Here is a 23,456-nt window from a genome sequence, read left to right on the forward strand (position 1 = left end):
TGAACTTTTAGAATTGATTGCCTTAATAAGAAAATTTTGATTTTTAAATTTTAATTTTGAAGTTGTTCTTAATATATTTTCAACGTTGTTTGCTAAATCTATATCTATACCTATATACCTATTTAAAAAATAAGTAAGGCTTCTTGTAGTATTTTTGGTCCATTTTTTTCGCTGTTTTCTTTTCCTATCCCGCTTTGATTTTTTTTCCGGTGTTTCCCACAACCCTTTTTTTTATCTCATCCAATTTTTCCACACGCGTGCTGTGCACTATATTTTTTTGTCACTTTGTATATTGCCCGATCCACCACCTTGATACGTTTCCTGCTTCAATTGATTAAAAAATCGATTCCCTACCTCTTTTGATTTGGCTTTAATTTTCCCGGATTTAATCTCCAGCCGCCGCCTAGGCCGACCCCTAACGCCGCCGCCACATCGATCTACCTCCCCGTGCGTTTTCTCTTTCCGTTGATTGCAAAAATTGATTCCCCACTCCTCCCTCATTGTTTCCTCCATGATTTCCCCTTTCAATTCGGCTTTACTTCGCCGGATTTAATCTTCGTTTAATGGTCGGCAATGATGACCGACCGACGAGCTTCCCCAATCCCTTTTTGTCCCGAGTTTTGCGGATTTGCTCCGATTTGGAGCAAACGAAAAGAAGAGATCGAGTGGATCAAAAGCTCTCAACCAATGTTGGGAGATAAAAAAAAAGACTCAACTAGATTTTGATGGGGAGGATCAGCCCCGTCATTGTACGAGGGAGATCGAGTGAATCAAAAGCTCTGAACCAATGTTGGGAGACCAAAAAAGACTCGACTGGATTTTTGATGGGAGGATCGGGTCCGTCATCATACGGGGCACAAAAGGATTGTCTTCCGAAGGTTTAAGACGCTGCTAAATGGGGCGGTTGTGCTAGCTGGGTCTAAGGTTCCACTTATGGAGAGAGGTAGGAGACATCGGACAGTGCTTGGGGTGAAAAGGAAAAAAAAGTAATGGGCTTTTGGCTCAAATCCAAGAAATTTTTTTTGATTAACCTTTTCAATTATAGTGTAAAGCAATCCTGATGTTTCAAATTATTGATCATTTCATAATAGATGTTGTATCACTAGAAAAATATGTATTTACTCGTTGCAACGCACGCGCATTTTTTTCTAGTAGAGAATATATAAGAAAATTATGACGTACGAAAACAAGGAGATGTAGAAAAGTTTTTATAACACAACCGAGCAAGACAGAACGTACATCAATGATTAAACTGATTCTAATTTGGTACTGTTGTCCAAATGAAGTTTATCACGCCTCAGGGGCAACCTGGAAAAAAATGTCAAATTCTTTTAGATAAGCTATTAGTTATATAAATAAATTACGAAGAGGACACTACAAGTCTCGATTTTGCATGTGTACGGCAGGCGAGCGCTGCAGCGTGTGTGCGACATTATTGATGCCGGCTGTTCAAGTAGACCTAGCAGCCAAACATGCCGTTCAAGTTTTTCATGGTTGTCGCTTGCGCGATCCCTGTAGAGGATCCTTGTAATGAGATTTTGGTTCAGTGCATGTGATCTTCTGTGTTTTGCTACTCCTTCGTTCTCAGTATCAAAATTTAAATTTTCAAACTTAACTTGTAAGTTGATTTTAATATATTTCCAATGTAGCATTTTTTTCAATATTGAGTTTTAAGTCGCTACGAATACATATATAAAAATTTCACCTATAAATTAATTTTATTTTCTAATAAATCGTTTTAGCTTACGAAGAAATATGGGCAAACGCTCAGGAGTCAGGACCTCAGTCCATCAGAAAGTAGCCAAGTTGGGCCAGACTACACCCAACCCAATTGCTCTCTAATATCCTGGTCGACAATGGGCCCAACGACCCCGCCCAGCTACGACTGGGCCTGCACAGTCCGTCTCCGACCCGCGTGGCCTCTCCCGAGCCAGAGTTGCAACCGCACCGCTTCCGACCGAGCCGGACTCGAACTCGAACCCGACCCGTACCCCCCTTGTATTCTTCCTCCCCCAATATAAGCGGCCACCACCCGATAGGGCTTCTTCCCCAATCTCGCTGCCGCCGCCGGATTTGCTCCCCCTCGCGATTCCTCTTGCGCCGCCGCCGGATTCGCTCCCCTCGCGTGCTCGTCGCCGTTGCGCTGCGCCGGGTTGTGGTTGTTCTTGGCGGCTAGGTCGTGGGGTTTTCTTGTTTCGGAGGTAGGGAGAGGTTTCGTTAGGGTTTCGGGCGGGGATGGAGGAGGTGACAGAGGCGGTGAGCAACCTGTCCATCACGGAGCCGCACAAGAAGAACCGGATCCAGGTCTCCAACACCAAGAAGCCGCTCTTCTTCTACGTCAACCTCGCCAAGGTCAGGATTCCTCCCCCTGTTCCTTGTTGCTGTTCGATTTATTTTTTTTTTGTTACCGGATTTTGTGTGGCGGTTTGTGATGAGGCAATAGCGAGTGGATGCTGCTGCTGTTTCGTCGATTTGATTTGACCGATTCTTGTTTGTCCCCTTATCCCGCCTAACAAAGAAGATCCTTTTTGGTGCTTCGATCCGTCGGGGGTTTTTCGTCTAAAACCCTAAAAAGCTGCCCTTTGATCGATCTATTTCTATTTTAATCTTCAAAGACCTAGCTTTTGAATCAAGTGTCGATTTTGTTTTCTTGTTCGTGATTTGCTTTTATGAATGTATTGGTAAAGCAAATGTTTGTGTCGCATTACAATAAATGTCTACGATACTTTGGAGTTGGAGCTAATGTTGTTTTTCTGATGATTGCAGAGATACATGCAGCAGCATAATGAGGTGGAGCTCTCGGCGCTCGGCATGGGTAAGCACTTTCGCCCTTAGTTATTAATCCTTTCGGAGTATATATGCATCTGTTGTATTGATAGTTGCAATATGTAGTTGTCAAATTGATGCGATGGATCTGTTATGCAAGGAATAAACTTGCCTACTCTAGTGTCAATGTTTGGTGACAGAATATCCATTATATAATTTTGATTTGCAATTCATGTCAAATGCCCCATCTCACGATCATTTATTGATTCCTTGTGCAACTTCTTTATGAAAGGTCAGCAGTGGAATGTACAACTAATATGCGTGTATTGACTAATGACCATAAACATGGCTTTCACAATCATCAATTGCCTGTGTAACTTGGCAATTGGCATTGTATTTTCTGCTGTTGTTTCATTCTAGTCATCCATCTGAATTTTAGTGGATTTTCTACCATGATTGAGTTTTTTATTTCATTTTGTATGTTAAAATCTGCTGATGTTTCTTCTAGCTGCCACTGCTCATGCTTGTCGTTATGATGTTTTCAAACAGCTAAATCTCTTATTTATTATTTCAGCCATTGCCACTGTGGTGACTGTTGCGGAAATTCTAAAAAATAATGGCCTTGCTGTTGAAAAGAGTAAGTTCATGCTGCCTTATTATCCTGTTGGTCGACGCCGGAATCCTTTTGTACTAAGAAGTCAATGTCTCTTAACTACTCGATCAAATTCTTGCAGAGATCATGACATCAACTGTTGATGTCAAAGACGACTCAAGGAGCCGTCCTATGCAGAAGGCGAAGGTTCGTTTATTTTCCTCTATTCCATGCCTGTTTCATTACCAGGACGACGATTTCCTTATTCTGATCCTGTTGCGATGTCCAGATTGAAATTTTGCTTGGGAAGACGGAGAAGTTTGATGAGCTGATGGCAGCTGCTGCCGAGGAGAGGGAAGCCGCGGCTGCTGCTGAGGGCGAGGAACAAGGCTAGCTAAATAAACTATTTTAAGTTGGCTGTTGAGTTTAATTTAGTACTCCTGCTAGGTTTAAGTTTCCGTTTATTGTGGTCAGCAAGAGACTTATCTTGTGTAATCAAAAAGCTCTGCTTATTTGATTCGTTTGAATGATAGTTCATGGTGCCTATTTTTGTTATTTTTTGTGTATAGCAATGTTGTTGTGCTTAAAGCTTTTAGCTTCTCGGTTTTATCTTTAAAAGATGAAAATAATTCTTCCCAGATAAACCCAAGAAAGAGTGTAGTTTTTCTGAAGACAAAAACAGGTTGCTCTGATGGAGCAGGGGAAGCATATAAAAGACCGAACAAAATCGTGACAAAACTCAAAACTGTTGATTAGCAGCAGGTTTATGTTTCAGTTAAATATGGCCGACAAGAGACACATACATTGTGAGGCTCTGCCAATTTGATCCGTTTGAATGGTAGTTCATGGCATATTAATAATTCTTGGTTATTTCTCTTGAATTCTGTATCGTATGTTCTAGTCATGCCCGTGCAATGTGATACGAAAATATTCTTGACACGACGACATTAATACGCATATAATCTAGACGAACAAAATCACGACAAAACTGCTTCCGCTCAGGATGACATTGTTGTTCATAGATTTGAACTCGAGCACAAAAGAAGCCAAATAATCCTTTGACATGAAGCCAAAGCCAAAACTTTGATCTAACAGATATCTCAAATATCTTAGTCCTAAACTTTTGATTGTTAATCATCCAACTTGCATTTCTCGACGAAAGAAAAAGAACTAGGGGACTCATCTTCCTTCAAGAGCACATGCTTCACTCACTATCCTGATCATCTTCAACCAGTATCTTCTTGCAAGCTTCATAGCACATGAATGAGATCCCAGCCGCAGGCATCAGCTTGATGCAGCTCGGCCCAAGCCCCTTGTAAAGGCCGCCAATCCCTTCATTCTCCATTATGCAATACAGAGCATGGAAGACATTCTTGTAGACCTGCCTGCCGCCTACCGCTCCGACCTGCATTTGCTTGCGAGCTACCTCGAGAGGGAAGGTGGCGGTGCTCGAGATGGCACCCGCAGCTGAACCGATGAGAAGAGTCGCGATGTTGCTGATCTCCTCCTGCTTGAATGTCTTCCTGTAGAGCTTCTTCAGGGTGTCGTAGGCATAGTAATTGGTTGCAGCGTATGGCACCACGCCGATCAGACTCGGTGTCAGCCCACGGTAGAGCTCTGAGGGGCCTTCCTCTCGTAGTATCTTGACGAAAGCATGGAGGAAGTTGTTATAGACATCTTTCTGCAGAAAAAGTAGGGTTAGGTGGGTGTACACAGAGAAATGCACTTGTGTAAGTTAACGGAGTTTTATTCACCTCAATAGTCAATCGGGTCTTGATCAATTCCAAGGGGTATGTGCACAATGTTGAGCTAACCCCAGCAAGTGCTCCAGCAATAAGCGATGGAGGGAAGGGTGTCTTAGGGGACTCATCAGCCTTTGGAGTTAAGAATTTCTTGGCTGTATCGAAAGCAAATAGCTGCATTTGGGCAAAAGACAAAAATCAGTTGAATTAAGGTATTGCTATGTCTTAATAGGTGAATCAAAGAGAGACTGATTAGTTGCTACGAATCCTAGGTACTTCTGACATCCTAAAATTCATAAGAAAAAAGTGGTCACATAATCTCAGTCAAAGTCAAGTGTAACAAGTATCCATCCACCACCTCATAAAACCAAAATAAATGTCTTTAGCAATGTAAGACCATGGAAGTGAAGATTAACAAAAGCAAAACTGTTTTTCACAAGTTTATTTTGGACGCACTAAGTCAGCATTTCCCAGAAGTTAAACATCTTACTATTCATGTTTTGGCATATAGCCAGTGCCTAACAAAGCATACACTTAAATAAAGCGAGTGAGCTCAAAATATCAGAATGAAACAATAAAAAATATAAGAAAGCTACATAGTCCATACTTTGACTTGCTTAAAGTCTCAAGATCACTACACATATAGATGTTTGTAGTCATGAAGATTACAGTCAACCATGAAAAAATGGAGAACATTAAAATACCATTGTGGTGAACCCAGACTCCTTTGTTAGAAGTGTATTTCCTAGTTGCATACCTACTTTATTGATAGAAGGCTGATTGTCATATAAAATTGACTACAGTGTGGCATTGCCTTATTGTTGAGAATAGCGGAAATATTATTGAGAATAGCGGAAAATCCATTTTCCATAGGGTGTTTTACTGCTTTTGATAGGCCATCCACAAAATTGAAGTGGTTATAAGTTAGTAGTTAATACAAATTGTCTTTTCCTAAGCATCCATCTAACATGAGCATCTCAATGGAAGGTAAAAAAAAAACTATTGTTTGATCAAAATTTAAAAGGACGTCTGGCTCACATAAGCCAACACCAGTTACAACTTGGATCCAATACAACTAATATACATTAGTTACATCTTTGTTCAAACAAAAAATGTATTAGTTCTATAATAAAGTTAGGCAATAGGACTTTGGACTTTGTAAAGGATCAACATAAGCCAACATTTATAACTTACCTCGATAGCCTTGCTTGGTGCAACTCGGATGACATTGACAAAGTTCCCACGGAACAGCCCTGTCCACCCCTCGGTCTTCATGATTGACTGGAATACCTCTGTCATAGAGTCCCCACTGCTCCCAACCATCAAATGGGTCCTAATCGTCTCCAGAGGTGCCACACAAGTCCTCGAGACAGCTCCCGCAACGGCTCCGCTAACCAGCCGCCTCAAATGTGGGTTCCCAATCTTAATTTTCAGCTTCAGCCCACGTTTCTTGGCTTTCTTCACAGCCTTGCCATCCACCACCTCTTCCTCATTGACAGATTCAGCCTCAGTCCCAGGAACTTGGTACCCCACTGCTGAGGAGACATACTTTATGCAATGATCAGCGAACGGAATCTTGAAGTCATGCTCGGCAGGACTGGGTGCCACTGCTGGTGCAGCTGTCGACACTTTGAGACCGACGCTAGCAAACAGCCCACCATGAGGGGAGGCAGAGCCATGTAAGCTCAAAGAGAAGCCCTTGTCTTCATGCAAATCCCAAGGGGACTGGAGCTCCGGAAGTTGTGGGACAGACCAGCCCTGCTTCTTCTCCAATGTCAGCACGCTGTTCTTGCTCTTGGCCGACATCGCCACCATCGTCGCTGCCATCTACTGGAAAATGTTTTTGCCTCAATCTACAGCACACAGTGAAGGCGGGCGACAGCACTGCATTGACAGCCACAACAAGAACCGCATTCTCAGCCACCAATCCCAAAAGTTGGAAACGACGAAGAATACATCAAGTGCCCTACCATCTCCACTACCACAATTCTAGCACAATGGAATCACAACTTTATGGACCAATTAAACATTTTCACTACTAGACCATAAACATGGGGCAGATTCAGTGAACCTACCCGCCCTCTCCAGAAAACGCTATGTATTACAAAAGGCAAAATCTAAAGTTACTTTGAAGCATACATCAAGCAAGGAAGAAACAAAGAATCTAGGTAAGCAATTAGCAATGGCAAACTGTAATAAAGTCCAAAGAACCCTTCAAGGCATGGGCAGACCTAACATGGGGGCATGGGGTTGAGATAAACCTAGAAAAAAGAAGAGTTTGTTTTCTTTTCTTTTTTTTCACTGGAAACAAGCTGCTATACTACAGCACCACACAGGTAAATAAGATTAATCAGAGGAGACGAAACCAATCCCAATCCGAATGAATCTCCAATCTACGCCGCACGAGGTGCCGCTTAGGAGGAGACCAGGAGGGATGCTACTGCTACGAAGCGGGGGCGGTGGGAAGGAGGAGGGGATGCTAGCTACCAGGTGGAAGAGGGACGCTGAGTAGCGGAGAAGGAATACCTTAAAAAACCCGAGGTGGCGGAACGAGGCTGGCTGGCTGGCTGGGCCGGCCGACCTCGCCGCCTCTCCGAACTTTGCTCGCCGGCCGTGCCGTGCCGCGCCGCGCCCGCGCGCGAGGGAGCGGAGAAGGCTAGGACGGAGGAAGAGGAGGCCGTCCACGCACCCTTCGGGCTCGCTCGCTCGGCGGCGGCGGCGCGCGCGAGGAGGCGAGGAGGAGGGCGCGGCGGCGGCTCCGGCGGAAGAAGCAGAGGGGCGATAGAAGGAGGCGGCTGTGGAGGGTGGAAAAAGGGAAAAAGAGGATATGAAAGGGGGAAGAAAATGAAGGGTGGGGTGTGTGGGTTTGGAATTGTTTGGACTCAAAATATTTCCTTCTCTTCTTTTTTTTATATCTTTTTATGTTGCCGTCGTTTTTTGTCTGTTGACTGTTTTTTCTTCTGTTTTGTTTGGACCGATTTTTGATGGTTTTGGATTGCTTCAAGATTCGTGTAGCGACCTTAACCTACTTCCTCCGTATTAGAATATAAGGCTATGATTGGATGGGACATTTTTCTATACTACGAATTTGGACAGAGAGTTCCTAATTCTATGAATTTGAATAAGGAGCATGTCTGGATTCATAGTATTATATTGTTTCTATATGGAGTCTATCCAAATTCGAAGTACTGAGTTTGTTTAAATGTAGTACTAAGAAATATTCCATCTGATCGTAGGTAAGATGGTAATAACTCTTTGCTGTCAGATAGCAAGGCAGTACAGGAGCAACGGCATAGGCGAGCCACAAGGATTGAGATAGTCTGCAATTAAATACGCGGTGCATATGTCACTGATATATGGGTCCAGTGGTTATTAGATTTACATGTCAGTGATAAAGTCATATGAGATATGAGCCGAGGAGTGTACATTGGACATTAGGCAGACACGGATAACTAGGTTTTTTCCCTCTCTCTCTGTTTTTTGTTTTTCTTTTTTACGTTGGTTGAGTTGAGGTGTAGATTCACGTTATATTGAGTACCCCGCATGTAAGTTACAGTGGCACTCAACCTAAAGAGATACATAAAGTTTCTGGATATTTATATTTTAGCCTTTTAAAAAATAGTTTACAAATAGACCCCCAAGAAAAATTTATTCTAAGAATGCAATCTTTTTCTTAGATCAGGGTCAAGGCGACGAGGTTTAATGTCTCAGCGACAAAGACACTGACGCTAATACCCTTGTCCTCTATGGTAGCTAAGGGCATGTTTGGATCCTGGGCAAGTGTCATCCTAGCCTTGCCAAGTAAAGCTACGCGTTTGCAACCGGTAAAATAATCTGGCTTTGTGGGGTAAGAAAAATCTAGCTAGCCAGGGAGAGCCAAATCGGCTCTCCTTTGATGGCAAACTCTGCTTGCGCGAAAATGTTGGAACGAGGACAACACATACTTCTCCAAAATTAGCGATTTTTTCAATGACTCGCACAATCTTACCAGCCTCTTCTTCCAGTTCTTTGTTGCGAACTCTCGCTCAGGCTTTGTTGAAAATTGTTCTCTCCATCAACTCATAAATACAACATCAACTCATAAATGCAACGAACAATCAATCTGGATCTAAAAGGAAAAGTGATTCACGGAAGAACTCAGCAACAATAATTCATCTGCATCAGCTAGCCACTAATACTTTTATACATGAAGCAAAACCATCCAAACATAGAAGCCATGGCAAGGGTAGCAAGCTGGCAAGAGATGGTTTAGTGCTGCCGAGCTTGGCTAGCTGGGCGAGAGAGCCAAACACACATTAAGTCGCTGAGGTGAAGGGGATCGACTAGTACCGAGAACCTATTTATAAAATAATTTCCAAAAGAACAAAACAAACATATTTTTCTTTACAAATAGGTCATCGGTAGCTTTTTGGCGCTGAGTATTTACATTTAACCATTTTAAAAAATATTTTATAAATAGGTCCTCAACGCTAGTTTCTTTGGCGCCAACCCCTCTACATCTCGGTTGCTAGGGAGTGAGGGTGTCAGTGCTAGCGTCGTTCACACCGAGACGTTGGACCTCGGTGTAAGGTTACTAGCATTAAGAAAAAGGTCTATCTATGGAATAAGTTTTTTAGATCTACTTGCAAAATAAGTTTTAAAAGGAGCAAAAATATAAAAAGTCTACCTGAAAGTTCTACTATAGATAGGCTCAAATCTATCATAAAATGACCTAAACCTTCCTAAAGTCGGTTTTCAGATAAGAAGTACAGTAATGTTTTCTATACATGAAGAAGCCACAACAATGTGTGGGCTTATCACCGGTTATTCTTATATTTCTCTTCTGCAACTCCCTTCCATTTGTACCCATGGAGAAAACTTTAAATATTTCATGCCAAGAGAGTTAGGGAGAGTTTGGATGGGAGGGACTAATTTTAGTCCGTATATGTTTAGGCGCTAGTTAGGAGTATTAAACATAAACTAATAATAAAGCTAATTGCATAAATGAGAGCTAATTCGTGAATTTTTAAGCCTAATTAATCTATAATTAGCACATGTTTACTGTAGCATCATATAGGCTAATCATGAATTAATTAGGCTTAATAGATTTGTCTCGCGAATTAGTTCAAGGTTATGGAATGGGTTTTGTCATTAGTCTATGTTTAATATTTCTAATTAGTGTTCTAACTTCTGATGTGATAGGGACTAAAATTAGTCCCGTTATTGCATCCAAACACCACCTTACACTTCCGCTTCTAAATATAAAATGTTTACTTTTTATATTTGGGATAGAGGTAGTGCAGTTTTAACTGACTTTATCTGTTAATCATTTGTTAAAGGCCATAACAACTGCCAGATATGATTTTGATCTACGCTCCTGTGCATCAAGCAATCACTCGGTTTGAAACCCATGTAGTCTCGGTTTGTAACCCCCTGTACTACGAATCCGGTACTAAAGATTAGTCCCGGTTAGTGTTACCAACCGGGACTGTTGGAGAAACCGTCTTAACTCCCGGTTTGTAACCCCCTGTAGTCTCGGTTTGTAACCTCCTGTACTACGAATCCGGTACTAAAGATTAGTCCCGGTTAGTGTTACCAACCGGGAGTAACACCAACCGGGACTAAAGAGAGAGTAGGGGCAGTCCGTAGTCCCGGCTGGTCCATTTTCCATTTTCTTTTTATTTTCTCCCAAATCGAATGCCATGTATATACCAAAATCGAACACCAAATCCCCAAGTTGAGTGCCATGCATATACCCAAATCCCCAAATCAAAATAACATTCCAAATCAATCACATCACAAATCCTAAGTTACTTACACACAAATTAAATACATCACAAATCTTAAAAAAATTACACACAAATTAAATACATCACAGATCGATTATACATCTCAGATCCATACAATGAATCACAAATTCTAAAAGAAAGAAATTATACATCTCTCAATCACAAATTATCAAAAAAAAAAAAAGCCGGAGAGAACCGCCGTGGCTGCCGTTCGCCACGGCCAGCGCCTGCCGCCCCGTGCGCGGCCCCGCCGCCCGCCGCCTGCCCGCCGACGCCGGGAGCCCGATGTGAGGAGGAGAGGGGAGAAGGAGGAAGGGGAGGAGGGGGAGGAGGAGAGGGGAGGGGAGGAGGAAGGAGATCTGAAGAGTAAGAGGAGAGGGGATGATCCGATCTTATCTAAATATCTCGGTGAGGAGGAAGTCTTGTATGGGACTTAACCGATCAAATATGGGAGAGAAATATTTACTCCCGGTTGGAGTCCAACCGAGAAGATAGATTTTTAGTCCGGTTGGTATTATCAACCAGGATTAAAGATCTACATAATCTTTACTCCCAACCGAGACTAAAGATTTTATCAACCGGAACTAAAGATCCTCGACCTCCTGACATGTCTATGATAGGCCATAAACCGGGACAAAAAATGATCTTTAGTACTAATCGGGATTAAAGATCAAAATTTTTATAACCGAGACTAAAAGCAATCTTCAGTTCTGGTTCTTATTAAAACTGGGATTATTGTGGAAAACAGTCAACCCAGTCAAGATCATTTTTCCAGCAGTGAACGAAGTAATGGCAGTTAAGCAACTTTTGTGCGCTGCAGAACCACCGCGTTGTCGTGCATTACACATGTTCACCGGCAAGGATTGACACCACAACAATTGCTGCTGAATCATCATTAGCTAAAACCGGATGAAGATCCTCTGTCGTAATGGTACTACCACTACAACCACTAATATATGGATTTTATTTTTTTATCATTTCACACATCATGTTTATAATGATAGTGTTTTTATAATAGAGGACGTGTATCATAAATCCGCAGTAGTAAATTGCTTTGCTATTTTTTTTTCTAAAAAATATTTTTTTTGTCTCTTTTCAGAAAAAGAAAAAAGCTTTGCCCCACCCCACTCCATTATTGTAAGCGGCACACGCGTGGTCTGCATCGGCGATCCACGATCGGCAGGAGCAAGGGGCGAGAGGCAATCAGTGACCAAATCGCACTTTTGCTTACACCACACGCCGACTGTCCGGACAGTGATCCAGCAATTTACTAAAGATCAGTGATACGGTTATGGTGCTCGGGGAACTCCGAAGTTGCACCTACGGACGCGTTTCGTTACGTCCAAAGCAAACATCAAACTATTGGCACGTCAAAAGCAAACAGCAAACTATAGGCACCACCTCACTGGTTTTTCTACCAAAACTGTTTAGGGTTTAGGGTTTAGGGTTTAGAGTAATCTTATAAGAAGGGGAGGTATAGCAAGTGGGTCCTGATTTTTTAATAACATTTTTATTATTGAAGTGTGACGACCTGGCAGCAGGGTTTACTTTTTTTTTTTTTTGAAAAAACATACTCACTGAGTTGCCGAAAACCGATGACTTTCAGATAACATCGTATTGAAACTAGCTAAAACCGACCGGTTTTGATAAATTAACAATCAACAGTTTTTAAAATGCTGATCAGTTCTGTGAACCCGCCTGGCGGTCAATAAATGGTTTCAAACGTTAATTTGAATCTTTCTTTTACAAACGCGATAGTTGAGTACAATATGGACTCCATGCAACGAAAAAGATTATAGGGTAAGGCTGGAAAATAGAAAAAAAACAATTAATTATGAATTATAAATTAAATTTTAATTTTGCGAACGTGGAGACAAGACTATACGTGTGCTCAGCAATTTCTTTAGCCAGCAAAGCTCAAGGAGCAAGTCACCTGGATTTTATGTTTTCGCACTTTTGAAAACTTATTTTACAAATAGATTTTAAAAATCTTATTATAGAAATGAACCCTTTTCTCGGTAATAGTGACCTTGACGCTAAGGTCCAATGTTTCGGCGCTAACAACGTTGCCGCCAATACCCTCACCACCCTAGCCGTCGTGATATGTAGTGGTCAGTGTCAAAGAGTCTGAAGACAAAGATCTATATAAAAAAGTTCAAAAATGATTAAAATGTAAATATTTTTATTACAAATAGATCCTCACCAAAAAATACACTAAAGTCCTATTTGTAATAAAATATTTACATTGTAACCTTTTTATTTTTTTACAAATAAGTTCTCAATGTCAATCTCTTTTGATACTGACCCCTTCACATGTGTAACTTAGCTACTACGTACGGGGATAGTGTGTCGATGTCTCGATGGTGAGATATTGAACGATGGTGCCAATGATTTTAGCGTCAAGAAAACTAATCTAGTCTTGTGATAAGTATTTTTTAAGGTCTATTTGTAGAATAAATTTTAAAAAGATCAAAATGTGAAGAAAAAAATCAGGCAGCTCGCCCGGCGACTCATCCTGCAGTCGGTTGACCGTGCGCGAAAGTTGTTGCAAGGACGCGTGGTACCACCAGCAGAACCTGATGCTAGAAGAACAACCAAAACCCAACGAGAAAGAAGGACCTAGAAGAGGAGACAGATCTAATCACAAAGGAAAAGGAGAAGAAATACGGAGAATTTCTGTCCATGCCTGAGGCCGCGGCCGTGGCGTCTCGTCTCGCCCCCCGAGATCCGTACAACAGCACACGTCGCGCGGCAGCGCATCGTCAGAGCTGTTAAGTCAGCTCCAAACTTATTTTAAAAAGATAAAGCAAAAGTGAATAGTAGCAGGCTACAGATCTGTAGCTAGCTACAGCACGAACTTCAAAAACATAATATGTATATCACAGATAGGATCATGTATTAATAATATACTAACTAGTATTGTATAAATTGACTATTATATTAGTTATATATAATTTGGACATATTAGTTGGCTGTACTGTTAACCTTGCTCTCAGCTTTCGGCCAGCGGAAGCGATGGTCCTCGGGCTCGGGCGTCAGGGTGGTCTCTGCTCTGCTGTGGACGACGCTCCCAGTTGCCTCTCGTGTGTTCTTCTGTCCTACCCCGGAGCGGTTTGGAACCCGGCAATTTCATCGAATCAAACGTGACATTCTGTTCTGTTCTGTGGGATTGGAATTTTTGGATTTTCTCGAATGTTTATTAAATTTGATCAAAGTTTATTTAAATTCAGTTAAAATTTCAAAAACAGAACGGTCCAAAAATACCTAAAATCACAAAAAAAATCGTAAATTTTAGTACAATTGAAATCACCAAAATTTTAATCAAAATCGAAAATGCAAACAGGGGGATAAACGCCATGTTTGAGGATCGACGTGTTGGAGAGCAATAATCGTCTATTTCGTGACAAATTCGGTCGTGCCATGTTTGAATCATAGTTCAAGAGAATTAGTATTATTATCGGTTTGATAATGTCTCATCTTAGTGAAGTTGTTAAAGTTATGATATTGAATTATATCTGAGGTCCCAGGAGTGTTCGGTAGTTGGGGTTGGGAACCCATCTCCTCCACATGAAAAACGGAGTAGTCAATTAACACGTGATTAATTAAACATTAGCTATTTTTTTTAAAAAAGGATTAATTTGATTTTTTAAGCAACTTTTGTATAGCAACTTTTTGTAAAAAAACGCACTGTTTAGTAGTTTGAAAAGCGTGCGCGCGGAAAACGATGGAAATGGGTTGGGAACATGCCCGAACGAACGCAGCCAAAAATCGTATGACACTTATAAGTTTTGATAACCTTTTATTGAAAAGAATTTCAAGTATTTTGTGTTTGTTTTATGCATTTCGTATAAAGGTGATTCTGCATCACTAATACATATGAGAATGAATATCCCACCTTATCATCTCGTTCAAATATGGTTCAATCTAAAAGTTTATCCGTTTGTTTTGATTAGTATAATTTGCAAATAACGACATGAAAAAAACAAGTTGTATTTTAATGCATGTGCTGTTGACAGGATTCAGTGAAAACTATTCACACCACATGCTTTTGAATAGTGCCATGAATCTATGGACAAAAAGAGGAGTACAAAACAACACATTACGGAATTTTCCTACGGTCTTACCTCGTGGTAGAATCTCAAAACAAACGAGTGGAGCAGCACGAAGTAGCACATGCCAATCACTCTCAGATGATCCAAGAATTCTGCATTTGACGGCTCGAACTTCTAAGCATGATTAAACTAGAGACAACAACCAAGATCTACCGTCCATTTGTCATCTATTCGTGCAACTGGGCCCACACATTTTCCGAACTCTCGTGAAAGGAAGCAGATAAGAAAATGTCAAGTTGCTGTTTTTTTAAGGATTAATTGTCCAATTGCTGTTGATAGGTACGGAATAAACACCAAAATACTTCCTCCATTCTAAATTGATCTACATATTTTATAGATACACAAAACCCAAGAAAATCTAATAACTCTCTCATACTATATTTACTCTAGCAACAAACTCGATGCATGCACCATTTCCACTATTTCCTAGCCAATAGCAAATCAAGATATTACATGTGAGTTATAAATACTTATGTGCATGGATGCATGTACCAATGTCCATTTACTCCAATGCATAAATAACGAATAGACTTAATAAATAAATATAAATATATAGATCATTAGAAATAACTTTAAAACAACTATATTTAGATCAATTTAGTTAGAAGGGATGGAGTACTCATCAACATGACCATTCTACACGGAATACTAATACGGACGATTCTGCCGTTGATAAGCCAGGTGAAGTTGATGCAGTATTAGCTGAGAGATGTGTGGTTGGTTAGGCAGACAATAGATCTGGATTAATCGTGCACCTAAACTACTAAACGAACAGATATCCCAACTGGTAATTAATTAGTACTCGCACCATTCTCAAATGATCATTATATTTTTTAATATTATTAAAGAATGTCAATATATTTGGTACTCTCTCTATCCCAAAATAAATCCAATTCTAAAAATAAACTTTGACACATGTGACTTTTGTTTTTCTACGGTATTAAATGGTCATTTGTATGCATTGTTCTTTTTTGGGTATCCTAAGACTATATTTAGATAATGGGACGGGGAAATCTTATCCCACTTTCTAAAAGGATAACTTTTAATCCTAGCCGTTAACTCTTCATATCTCATTTCATCTCAACCCTCCACTTATATCTCTATCACAATCCCATCCCTCTTAACCCATTATCCAAACAGAGTCTAAGGTTGTACACTGAAGTTTTATATATTGGATTTTGATTCGGTTCCAACTCACCATAAAATTTTTTTATGTAGAACATTCATATATTAAAAGTTTCTACACGTTTTTATTTATTAAAAAAATTCATGTATAGATTTTCTATAACAATACCTTCGAGTTGTGATAGGCTAGACATATATGCTTTGTTTGGATTGTTAAAAACTACATGAGGTTGAATGAGACAAAGTGAAGAGTTGCACTAAACTGAGAAAAGAATAAGGGCCTATTTGAATCGCATGATTGAAAAAAAATAGAGGAATAGGAAAAACACAGGATTCTGACAGAAATTTGAAGTGTAAAATAGAGGATTGCAAAACACAGTAATGATCGTTTGATTGGACCGCAGGAAAAACGCTGTAATCAGATAAGAGAGATAGACTCAAAGGAAATTTTCCAAAAGGATGGAACTCTTGCTAACTTTCCTCCAAAATCCACATATAATGTGTTATTTCATAGGAATTTCATATGATTTGGAAAGCTTCAACCCTTTGAAACAAAGGATCAAATAGAAAAATTTCCTATAGGATTTGAATCCTATAAAATTACTACATAAATCATTTGATTCAAAAGGACCCTTAATTGAACCACAGAAAAACGTAGGAATTAGATAAAAGAGATAGACTCATTAGAAACTTTCCATGAGGTTGAACCTTATGTTAAAAATCCTTCAAAACTTCTATTAAAAAAATCCTTCAAAACTTATATGGATTTAGGCGTTCGTTAGGAATTTCATAGGATTAAATAGTTTTCAATACTTTAATTCAAAGGACCATATGAAAAACAAATAATATAGGATTTGAATCCTATAAAATTCCATATGTGCTCATAGGGATAGGGTGTGCATGTGTAGGATAAATATACGGGCGTTACGAGCACATGCGTTTGTACTGTGTGTAAAAAAAAGATGCCCTTAAAATGTACTCCCTCCAGTTTTATTTTAATTGACATTTTGGACAATGACATGGACTACAAAATATATCTTTGACCTTATTTTTCTATTATAATATATACAATGAATAAATGCATGTTTATTTTTATTATAGTGCTTTGAAAGACAAATCTATATACGCTGTTCTAGTTTCTTTAAACTAAATATTTTTAAAGTTATTAATGGTTAAAGTTATAAAAGTTTGATCCTAATCTTGTTCAAAAAGTCAATTATTATAGAACCGGAGGGAGTATAGCATTTGTTCCGTTATCAAGTGATCCGTCCTCCGTGGTCCGTACAATGATGCTGGAACTGTTCATTGAGGAGCGATTTCCCCCAGTGTTATACGAAATGACCGTACCAGCCGTTTAATCGGTCATATATATATATAGTTACAAGCAGCAAAATCGTTCATACATTCTGCGTTTATCATTTGTGAACGTCAAAAACTCCGCTTTTAGCAATTTTCCATTTAATCATCCTAATAATCGTCTGTCCGCATGTTGTACTTGATGATTTTTTCGACTTTAGCATTGTTTATATTTTGTTACATATTTTTTTATGTTTTACTTCTACACTATTTAGTGTACAAATGTGATGTTGGAAGCTATATTTTATTTTATGGTTGCTTAATTGAAAAAGAGTTAATTTTAGTTTGGGCCACCTTTTATTACCGATGTTTCGCTTTAGACCACCTTAGGACTAATGTTTTCACTTTGGTCCGGGTATTTTTACCTTTGTTTCACATTGGACCACCCTCACTCTTTTATCCATCTACATCCAACTTGTAATATGTCGAAAAAATAGTCTTACATATAACTGTGGCAGTTCATTGACAAGTAGGAGACGGCGTAATCGAGATCGTTCTTATGCTTGAGAAGAGAGTTGGGTGCTCCAAAGTGAAACAAATGTAAGTTTACCCAGTCCAAAGTGAAAATATTGCTTAAAGGGTGGTCCAAAGTGAAACATAGGTAACAAAAGGTGGTCCGAAGTGAAATTTACTCATTGAAAAATAACATGAAAATATTCAATTTATATTGTTGCATATATTTAAATCTCAAAAGAAGTTCATATAGTATTATGAAATATGTACATATATTTGTGAATGTCGAATTTTCGTATAATTCTGATTAATTAATGAAGGGTATTTTTTTTGGTTCGACACCCGTATTCAGCTTCCCCCAACACTGATTTGTTTAGGGCATAGCAAGATTATGCGGTTGCGCATGCTTTAATTTAATCCTTACTGAACAAGTGTACCTCAATAGCACCAGGATATTTTATTTTTGAAGTCAATCAGGAGAAAGTGGTATGAATGATTTTCTATAGGAGTTAGTGGGTTTGTTTCAGCCGCACCATGCATCAATGCAGCATGATCAGTTATTTGACTCTTAATTTGGATCTTATCTTGATAAAGGTAAGGGATAACGCAAATGTTTTAAGAAATTAATGATGGATGTGAACTGATGGTAAAGTAACAGGGGGGGGGGGTGAGGCATATATAAGATCGAGCAAAATTCAGGAGCATCAGGAGTGACATAGTGAAGTATTTAGGGACACCATGGAATTTTAGAAATATTTGTCATTGAACACAAGACTACAAATCAAACACAATATATTACTGTGAAAGATTTTGAGAACGCGAGTCTCGATGACATTACTGCAACAACTTTCTTTTTTCACGGGCCATATGGCTAGGATTAACTAGAAGTATTGGCCCATGTGACTGGAAATAGATTAGGAGTATGGTGCGTGGATATTGCATAAATCATTGTTATTTCTTAAAGGGAGGGGTGGTGGCGTATGAGACATGAAAGAGAAACAAACGGATGACTCTTTTTATTTAAAGTAGTAATACATGAGTCTAAATACAAATATTAGCCTCGATAACACTACCCTTCAAATCACAACGGTATTTATATTACTTTTCAAAAGGGAAATGCTACATAACGGTATCGCGTTCGGACGGGATGTATTAGATATGCTAGATGTATCATTCTGTCCAAACAGGATATCGTTTTATACTATTCTCCTTTCAAAATTTCAATCGCAACCAAATACCCGTGAGTCAAAATAAATTACACCCAAAATACCAAATCCACTCCAAATATTCCAAACCCCTCGCTATACTCCACGACCAAAATACCAGAAAGAAGAGAGATTTGGCGTCCTCCAAAAAAAGGGAAAAAAGAAGGGAGATTTGCCGTCCCAATCCTGAGTTGGCCACAGGCCAACCCCAACCCAACGCGACCGGCAGCAGCAGGCGGAGACGCATGGTCATCACCACCATCGACTCATCGTCATCCATCCCCGCACCCAACACCAAAGCGCACACGAGAGAGATTTCCTTGGGCGTTTTTCCTTTCCCTTCTCTTCCTCTCTTTCTCCCCCACACGCATCCATCACCAACCGAACGGCCACATTTAATCCCACCACCACCGCCTCCTCCTCCTCGCGCGGCCGCACCCGATCCCAATCCACGCCTCGCCTCGCCGCGATCCACGCCGCCGGTGGTGGCGGTGGAAGGAAGGAAGGAAGGATGCTGGAGACGAAGCCGCCGTCGCCGGGGACGGCGGGGGTGGCGGGGGGTGGGTACCATCGGAGGTGGGCGGCGCCGCTGCTGGCGTCCGTGCTGCTCTCGTCGCTCCTCATCGCGGCGTCCCTCTTCTTCTCCTCGTCGCGGGCGCTCCTCCTCTCCTTCTCCCCGCTCCCCTCCGCGGCATCCGCCGAGCCGCTCTTCGTCGAGGCCAAGCTGCGCCAGCAGCAGCAGATGCGCGGCGCGGCGGCGTCGGGCGGGCGCGGCCGCGGCGCCGTGCCGAGGATCGCCTACCTCGTGTCCGGCTCCGCCGGCGACGGCGCCGCGCTGCGCCGCACGCTCAGGGCGCTCTACCACCCGTCGAACATGTACGTCGTCCACCTCGACCTCGAGGCCCCCGCCACCGAGCGCGCCGAGCTCGCCGCCGCGGTGCGCGCCGACCCGGTCTACTCGCGGTTCCGCAACGTCAAGGTGGTCACCCGCGCCAACCTCGTCACCTACCGGGGCCCGACCATGGTGGCCAACACGCTCCACGCCGCCGCCATCCTCCTCCGCGAGGGCGGCGAGTGGGACTGGTTCATCAACCTCTCCGCCTCCGACTACCCCCTCGTCACGCAGGACGGTAAGCGCCCCCAAGATGCGATCTCCTACCCCGCCTCAATCCAATCGCCCCCGATTGGATCGCGCAAATACGCGAGCTCCGATCCAAAAAAATGAACGCGATCTTTGCGCTTTCGTATCGAATTGGGCTCATTCGATTCTAAGTTTGGCTCACTGGAGAGCATATTGGGGATTGGGATTGGAAATTTCAAATTGGGACTGGTAGTTGGGTGGAAGGGTTGGAGGGGAAAGAGGTGATTTTTATACGTTTGCAGTTGCCAGTTGGGGTATGCAGTGATATTTTTTTTGTTAATTTATGACATGTTTACCCAACTGGTCTAGGAATTTGGTAAGATTCGATTGATTTTGCCCCTTCTAGGTGGTATCTGGGGTAGGCAAAATCTTTGGCTGTTCTTTCTTTATATGGAGGCTTCCACTTCTCTGCTCCCCTGGGCTCTGATCTTGCTTTATATTTCTATTTCGATCTACAACTACTTTCTTTTTCATGATTTGTCTTACTCGTGGAGATCATTGGTCTTGGCCTGTTTGGATTAGGCTTGAGTAAATTCAGTAAACATGTTTGTTAGAATTAACATGTATAGATGTTAATCTTACTTCTCTTGTGTGCTTTGCAGATCTGTTGTATGTTCTATCTGACTTGCCAAGGCAACTTAACTTTATTGAGCATACCAGTGACATCGGATGGAAGGAGTAAGCATTGGAATTTCGCTGAAAGTATTGTTTGTTTTGTTCATGCAAGCTGCTTGTGGCTAAAATTTTCTCTGTAGGTATCAGAGGGCAAAGCCGGTGATAATTGACCCTGGGCTATACAGCCTGCAGAAATCTGATGTTTTCTGGATTACAGAGAAAAGAAGTGTTCCAACCGCATTCAAGCTCTTCACTGGTAAATGCTTCCTCTAACCTGATGCTTCTGCATGAGCTTTCTCTTCTTGTTTTTTTTGGTTATCTGCACCACCTTGAGCGTTTGCCATTTCAGTTGCAAATTAATTACTCCGTGCATTCGTTGTCTCATGCTATGTTTATTAGTGAGTAATTGTTCATCCTGCAATCAAGTTTTACTTGCATGTAACCATGCTAGAGACATGGAAAAATATTTTTTTTCCGGCTGACCTCTTGGTGTTATTTCTTGTTTTTATTTTGGTCGACCATGAGTCCTGATGTCAACTCTCTTCTATCAACTTACCATGTGCTAAAGAATCGAGTTGGAAGATATCAATTGGTGTGGGACTATGGTTTGGCATCTATTGATAGCATGTACTCGTAGCAAGGTAGTTAGTAACAGTCGAGATGGTGCTCAATAGCGTCATTGCAGTTCTCCAGTACAATGACGTCTTGCTTGCTGCTTTGTATCAGCATTCAGCACCAAATTTACTTTCCAGAACCAAGAAAATCACTTTGGACAGATTGTCTTGCATTGGTGAAACCGATGTTTTTGTCTTATATAGTATCACTCCAATTTCTTAACTGTAGTGCGCTAGCCTCATTTCACAGGTCATAGACTAAGATAATGTTTACCTATACTATAATATATGCTTGCCCATCTCATATTGGTTACGTTTTGTTGTATGTGACAAAGCAGCTGCTAATCTTACTAGGTATTTCTGAAAACATCATGTGATCCTAACCTTTTTTCTTTTGTTGGACAATCAAAGTCCAGTTGCTTGTTGAAATCTTGAACCAAACTGTTACTTCTGACCACAAACTATGGTTATCCAGTTGCTTGCTACCTTGAACCAAACTGTTACTTCTGACCACAAAACTATGGTTTTCCAGTTGCTTGCTGAAACCTTGAACCAAGCTGTTCTGACCACAAAACTATGGCCAATCTTTAGTATCGGGACATTGTATTACTGACCATGCTACTTCTTTCCCTTTCTGGTTATGAACCTATGGCCAATCAATTGTGCATAACAGTTATGTTGACTGTATAATTTGGTCATTATTTTGCAAATTTCATTATCTTGCATGGAGTTCATATTTGTTAAATTTTCATCCACTTTGCACTCACAGAATGCTAATACATGCTTTATATGTATCATGTTCTAGGCTCGGCGTGGATGATGCTTACTCATCAATTTATTGAATACTGCATATGGGGTTGGGACAATCTTCCCAGGACGGTCCTGATGTATTATGCCAATTTTCTTTCTTCACCAGAGGGTTACTTCCACACAGTCATTTGCAATGTCCCAGAGTTCCGCAACACCACTGTGAATCATGATCTACATTTCATTTCTTGGGACAACCCACCAAAGCAACACCCTCACTACCTCACCCTCAATGACTTTGACGGTATGGTTAACAGCAATGCTCCCTTTGCAAGAAAGTTTGGAAGAGAAGATCCTGTACTAGACAAGATCGACCAGGAATTATTGGGCCGCCAACCTGACGGGTTCGTGGCAGGTGGGTGGATGGATCTGTTGAACACGACAACAGTGAAAGGATCGTTCACTGTTGAGCGTGTACAAGATCTCCGCCCAGGGCCTGGTGCAGACAGGCTAAAGAAACTTGTCACAGGCTTGCTCACCCAGGAAGGCTTTGATGACAAGCATTGCTTGTGAAACTTGCAGTAATATGATTCTGGGGTAGGTTACACTATCAAAATTCGAGGATGTTGCGCCATTAGCTAGTCATCTACTAGCTGAAGAAGCAGCAGCACATAGCATCAATTCCACATGGATGGAATGGTCAGATAGGTGATCTTTTTACACAAACCACTTGAGTTGAATCACCGTACAGGAGACCACGGCCGTAGCACACGGAGATTATACAGCACTAATAGCTCATTAGGTTATGTTAGAGGATTATATCAGCCCCCAACCATTAATAATCTCTTCTTGATCTCTCTGCGCTGCGGGTTGTCCAAGATGGTCCATTATTCGTTCAGAAAATCACAGCACTGACCAGATCAATTTGCCAACCAGCAGCGCTTGAGATTTCGTTGTATTAACTTGGATTCTTCTGGGCAAACTGGCACATTTTGATTACATACATGTATTCTTTGATTTCTTCTCCCTTTTCCCATTGCTGAGCATAGCGAATTACTTGCTCCCTTTTCTTGCCCCTCTGGTGGGTATGCATACTATATATATTTTGTTTTATGTGCAATTTTTGTTTAAATGAGTAGATGCAGTTGGGATGTTCAGAGAGCCTGGTGCTTTCATTGTTTTTTTTTTTTTGAAGTTCAAAACGCCAAAATGGGTTTCAT

General features: G+C 41.1%; 3 protein-coding genes across 3 annotated transcripts; 2 read left to right on the plus strand and 1 right to left on the minus strand.

The window, feature by feature from the left end:
* The first annotated feature begins 2,036 nt into the window (after positions 1 to 2,036).
* On the plus strand, positions 2,037 to 3,913 carry LOC127778131 (uncharacterized protein At2g34160-like). The gene is made up of 5 exons (XM_052304788.1): positions 2,037 to 2,352; positions 2,767 to 2,815; positions 3,341 to 3,403; positions 3,501 to 3,565; positions 3,648 to 3,913. Exons 1-5 carry the CDS (start codon positions 2,236 to 2,238, stop codon positions 3,750 to 3,752), a joined length of 399 nt encoding a protein of 132 aa, XP_052160748.1. The 5' UTR covers positions 2,037 to 2,235; the 3' UTR covers positions 3,753 to 3,913.
* Positions 3,914 to 4,322: 409 nt separating this feature from the next.
* On the minus strand, positions 4,323 to 7,955 carry LOC127778130 (adenine nucleotide transporter BT1, chloroplastic/mitochondrial-like). Its single transcript, XM_052304787.1, has 4 exons — positions 7,627 to 7,955; positions 6,295 to 6,984; positions 5,113 to 5,274; positions 4,323 to 5,039 (listed from the first exon to the last, which is right to left on the minus strand). Exons 2-4 carry the CDS (start codon positions 6,925 to 6,927, stop codon positions 4,563 to 4,565), a joined length of 1,272 nt encoding a protein of 423 aa, XP_052160747.1. The 5' UTR covers positions 6,928 to 6,984; positions 7,627 to 7,955; the 3' UTR covers positions 4,323 to 4,562.
* An 11,429-nt stretch (positions 7,956 to 19,384) lies between these two features.
* On the plus strand, positions 19,385 to 23,263 carry LOC127776841 (beta-glucuronosyltransferase GlcAT14A-like). Its single transcript, XM_052303403.1, has 4 exons — positions 19,385 to 20,249; positions 20,863 to 20,938; positions 21,016 to 21,131; positions 22,295 to 23,263. The coding sequence occupies exons 1-4, from the start codon at positions 19,631 to 19,633 to the stop codon at positions 22,807 to 22,809; spliced, it is 1,326 nt and encodes a 441-aa protein (XP_052159363.1). The 5' UTR covers positions 19,385 to 19,630; the 3' UTR covers positions 22,810 to 23,263.
* The last annotated feature ends 193 nt before the right edge of the window (positions 23,264 to 23,456 follow it).

The sequence above is a fragment of the Oryza glaberrima genome, chromosome 6 (assembly GCF_000147395.1).
Source record: "Oryza glaberrima chromosome 6, OglaRS2, whole genome shotgun sequence".
In the NCBI taxonomy this organism is placed as follows: domain Eukaryota; kingdom Viridiplantae; phylum Streptophyta; class Magnoliopsida; order Poales; family Poaceae; genus Oryza; species Oryza glaberrima.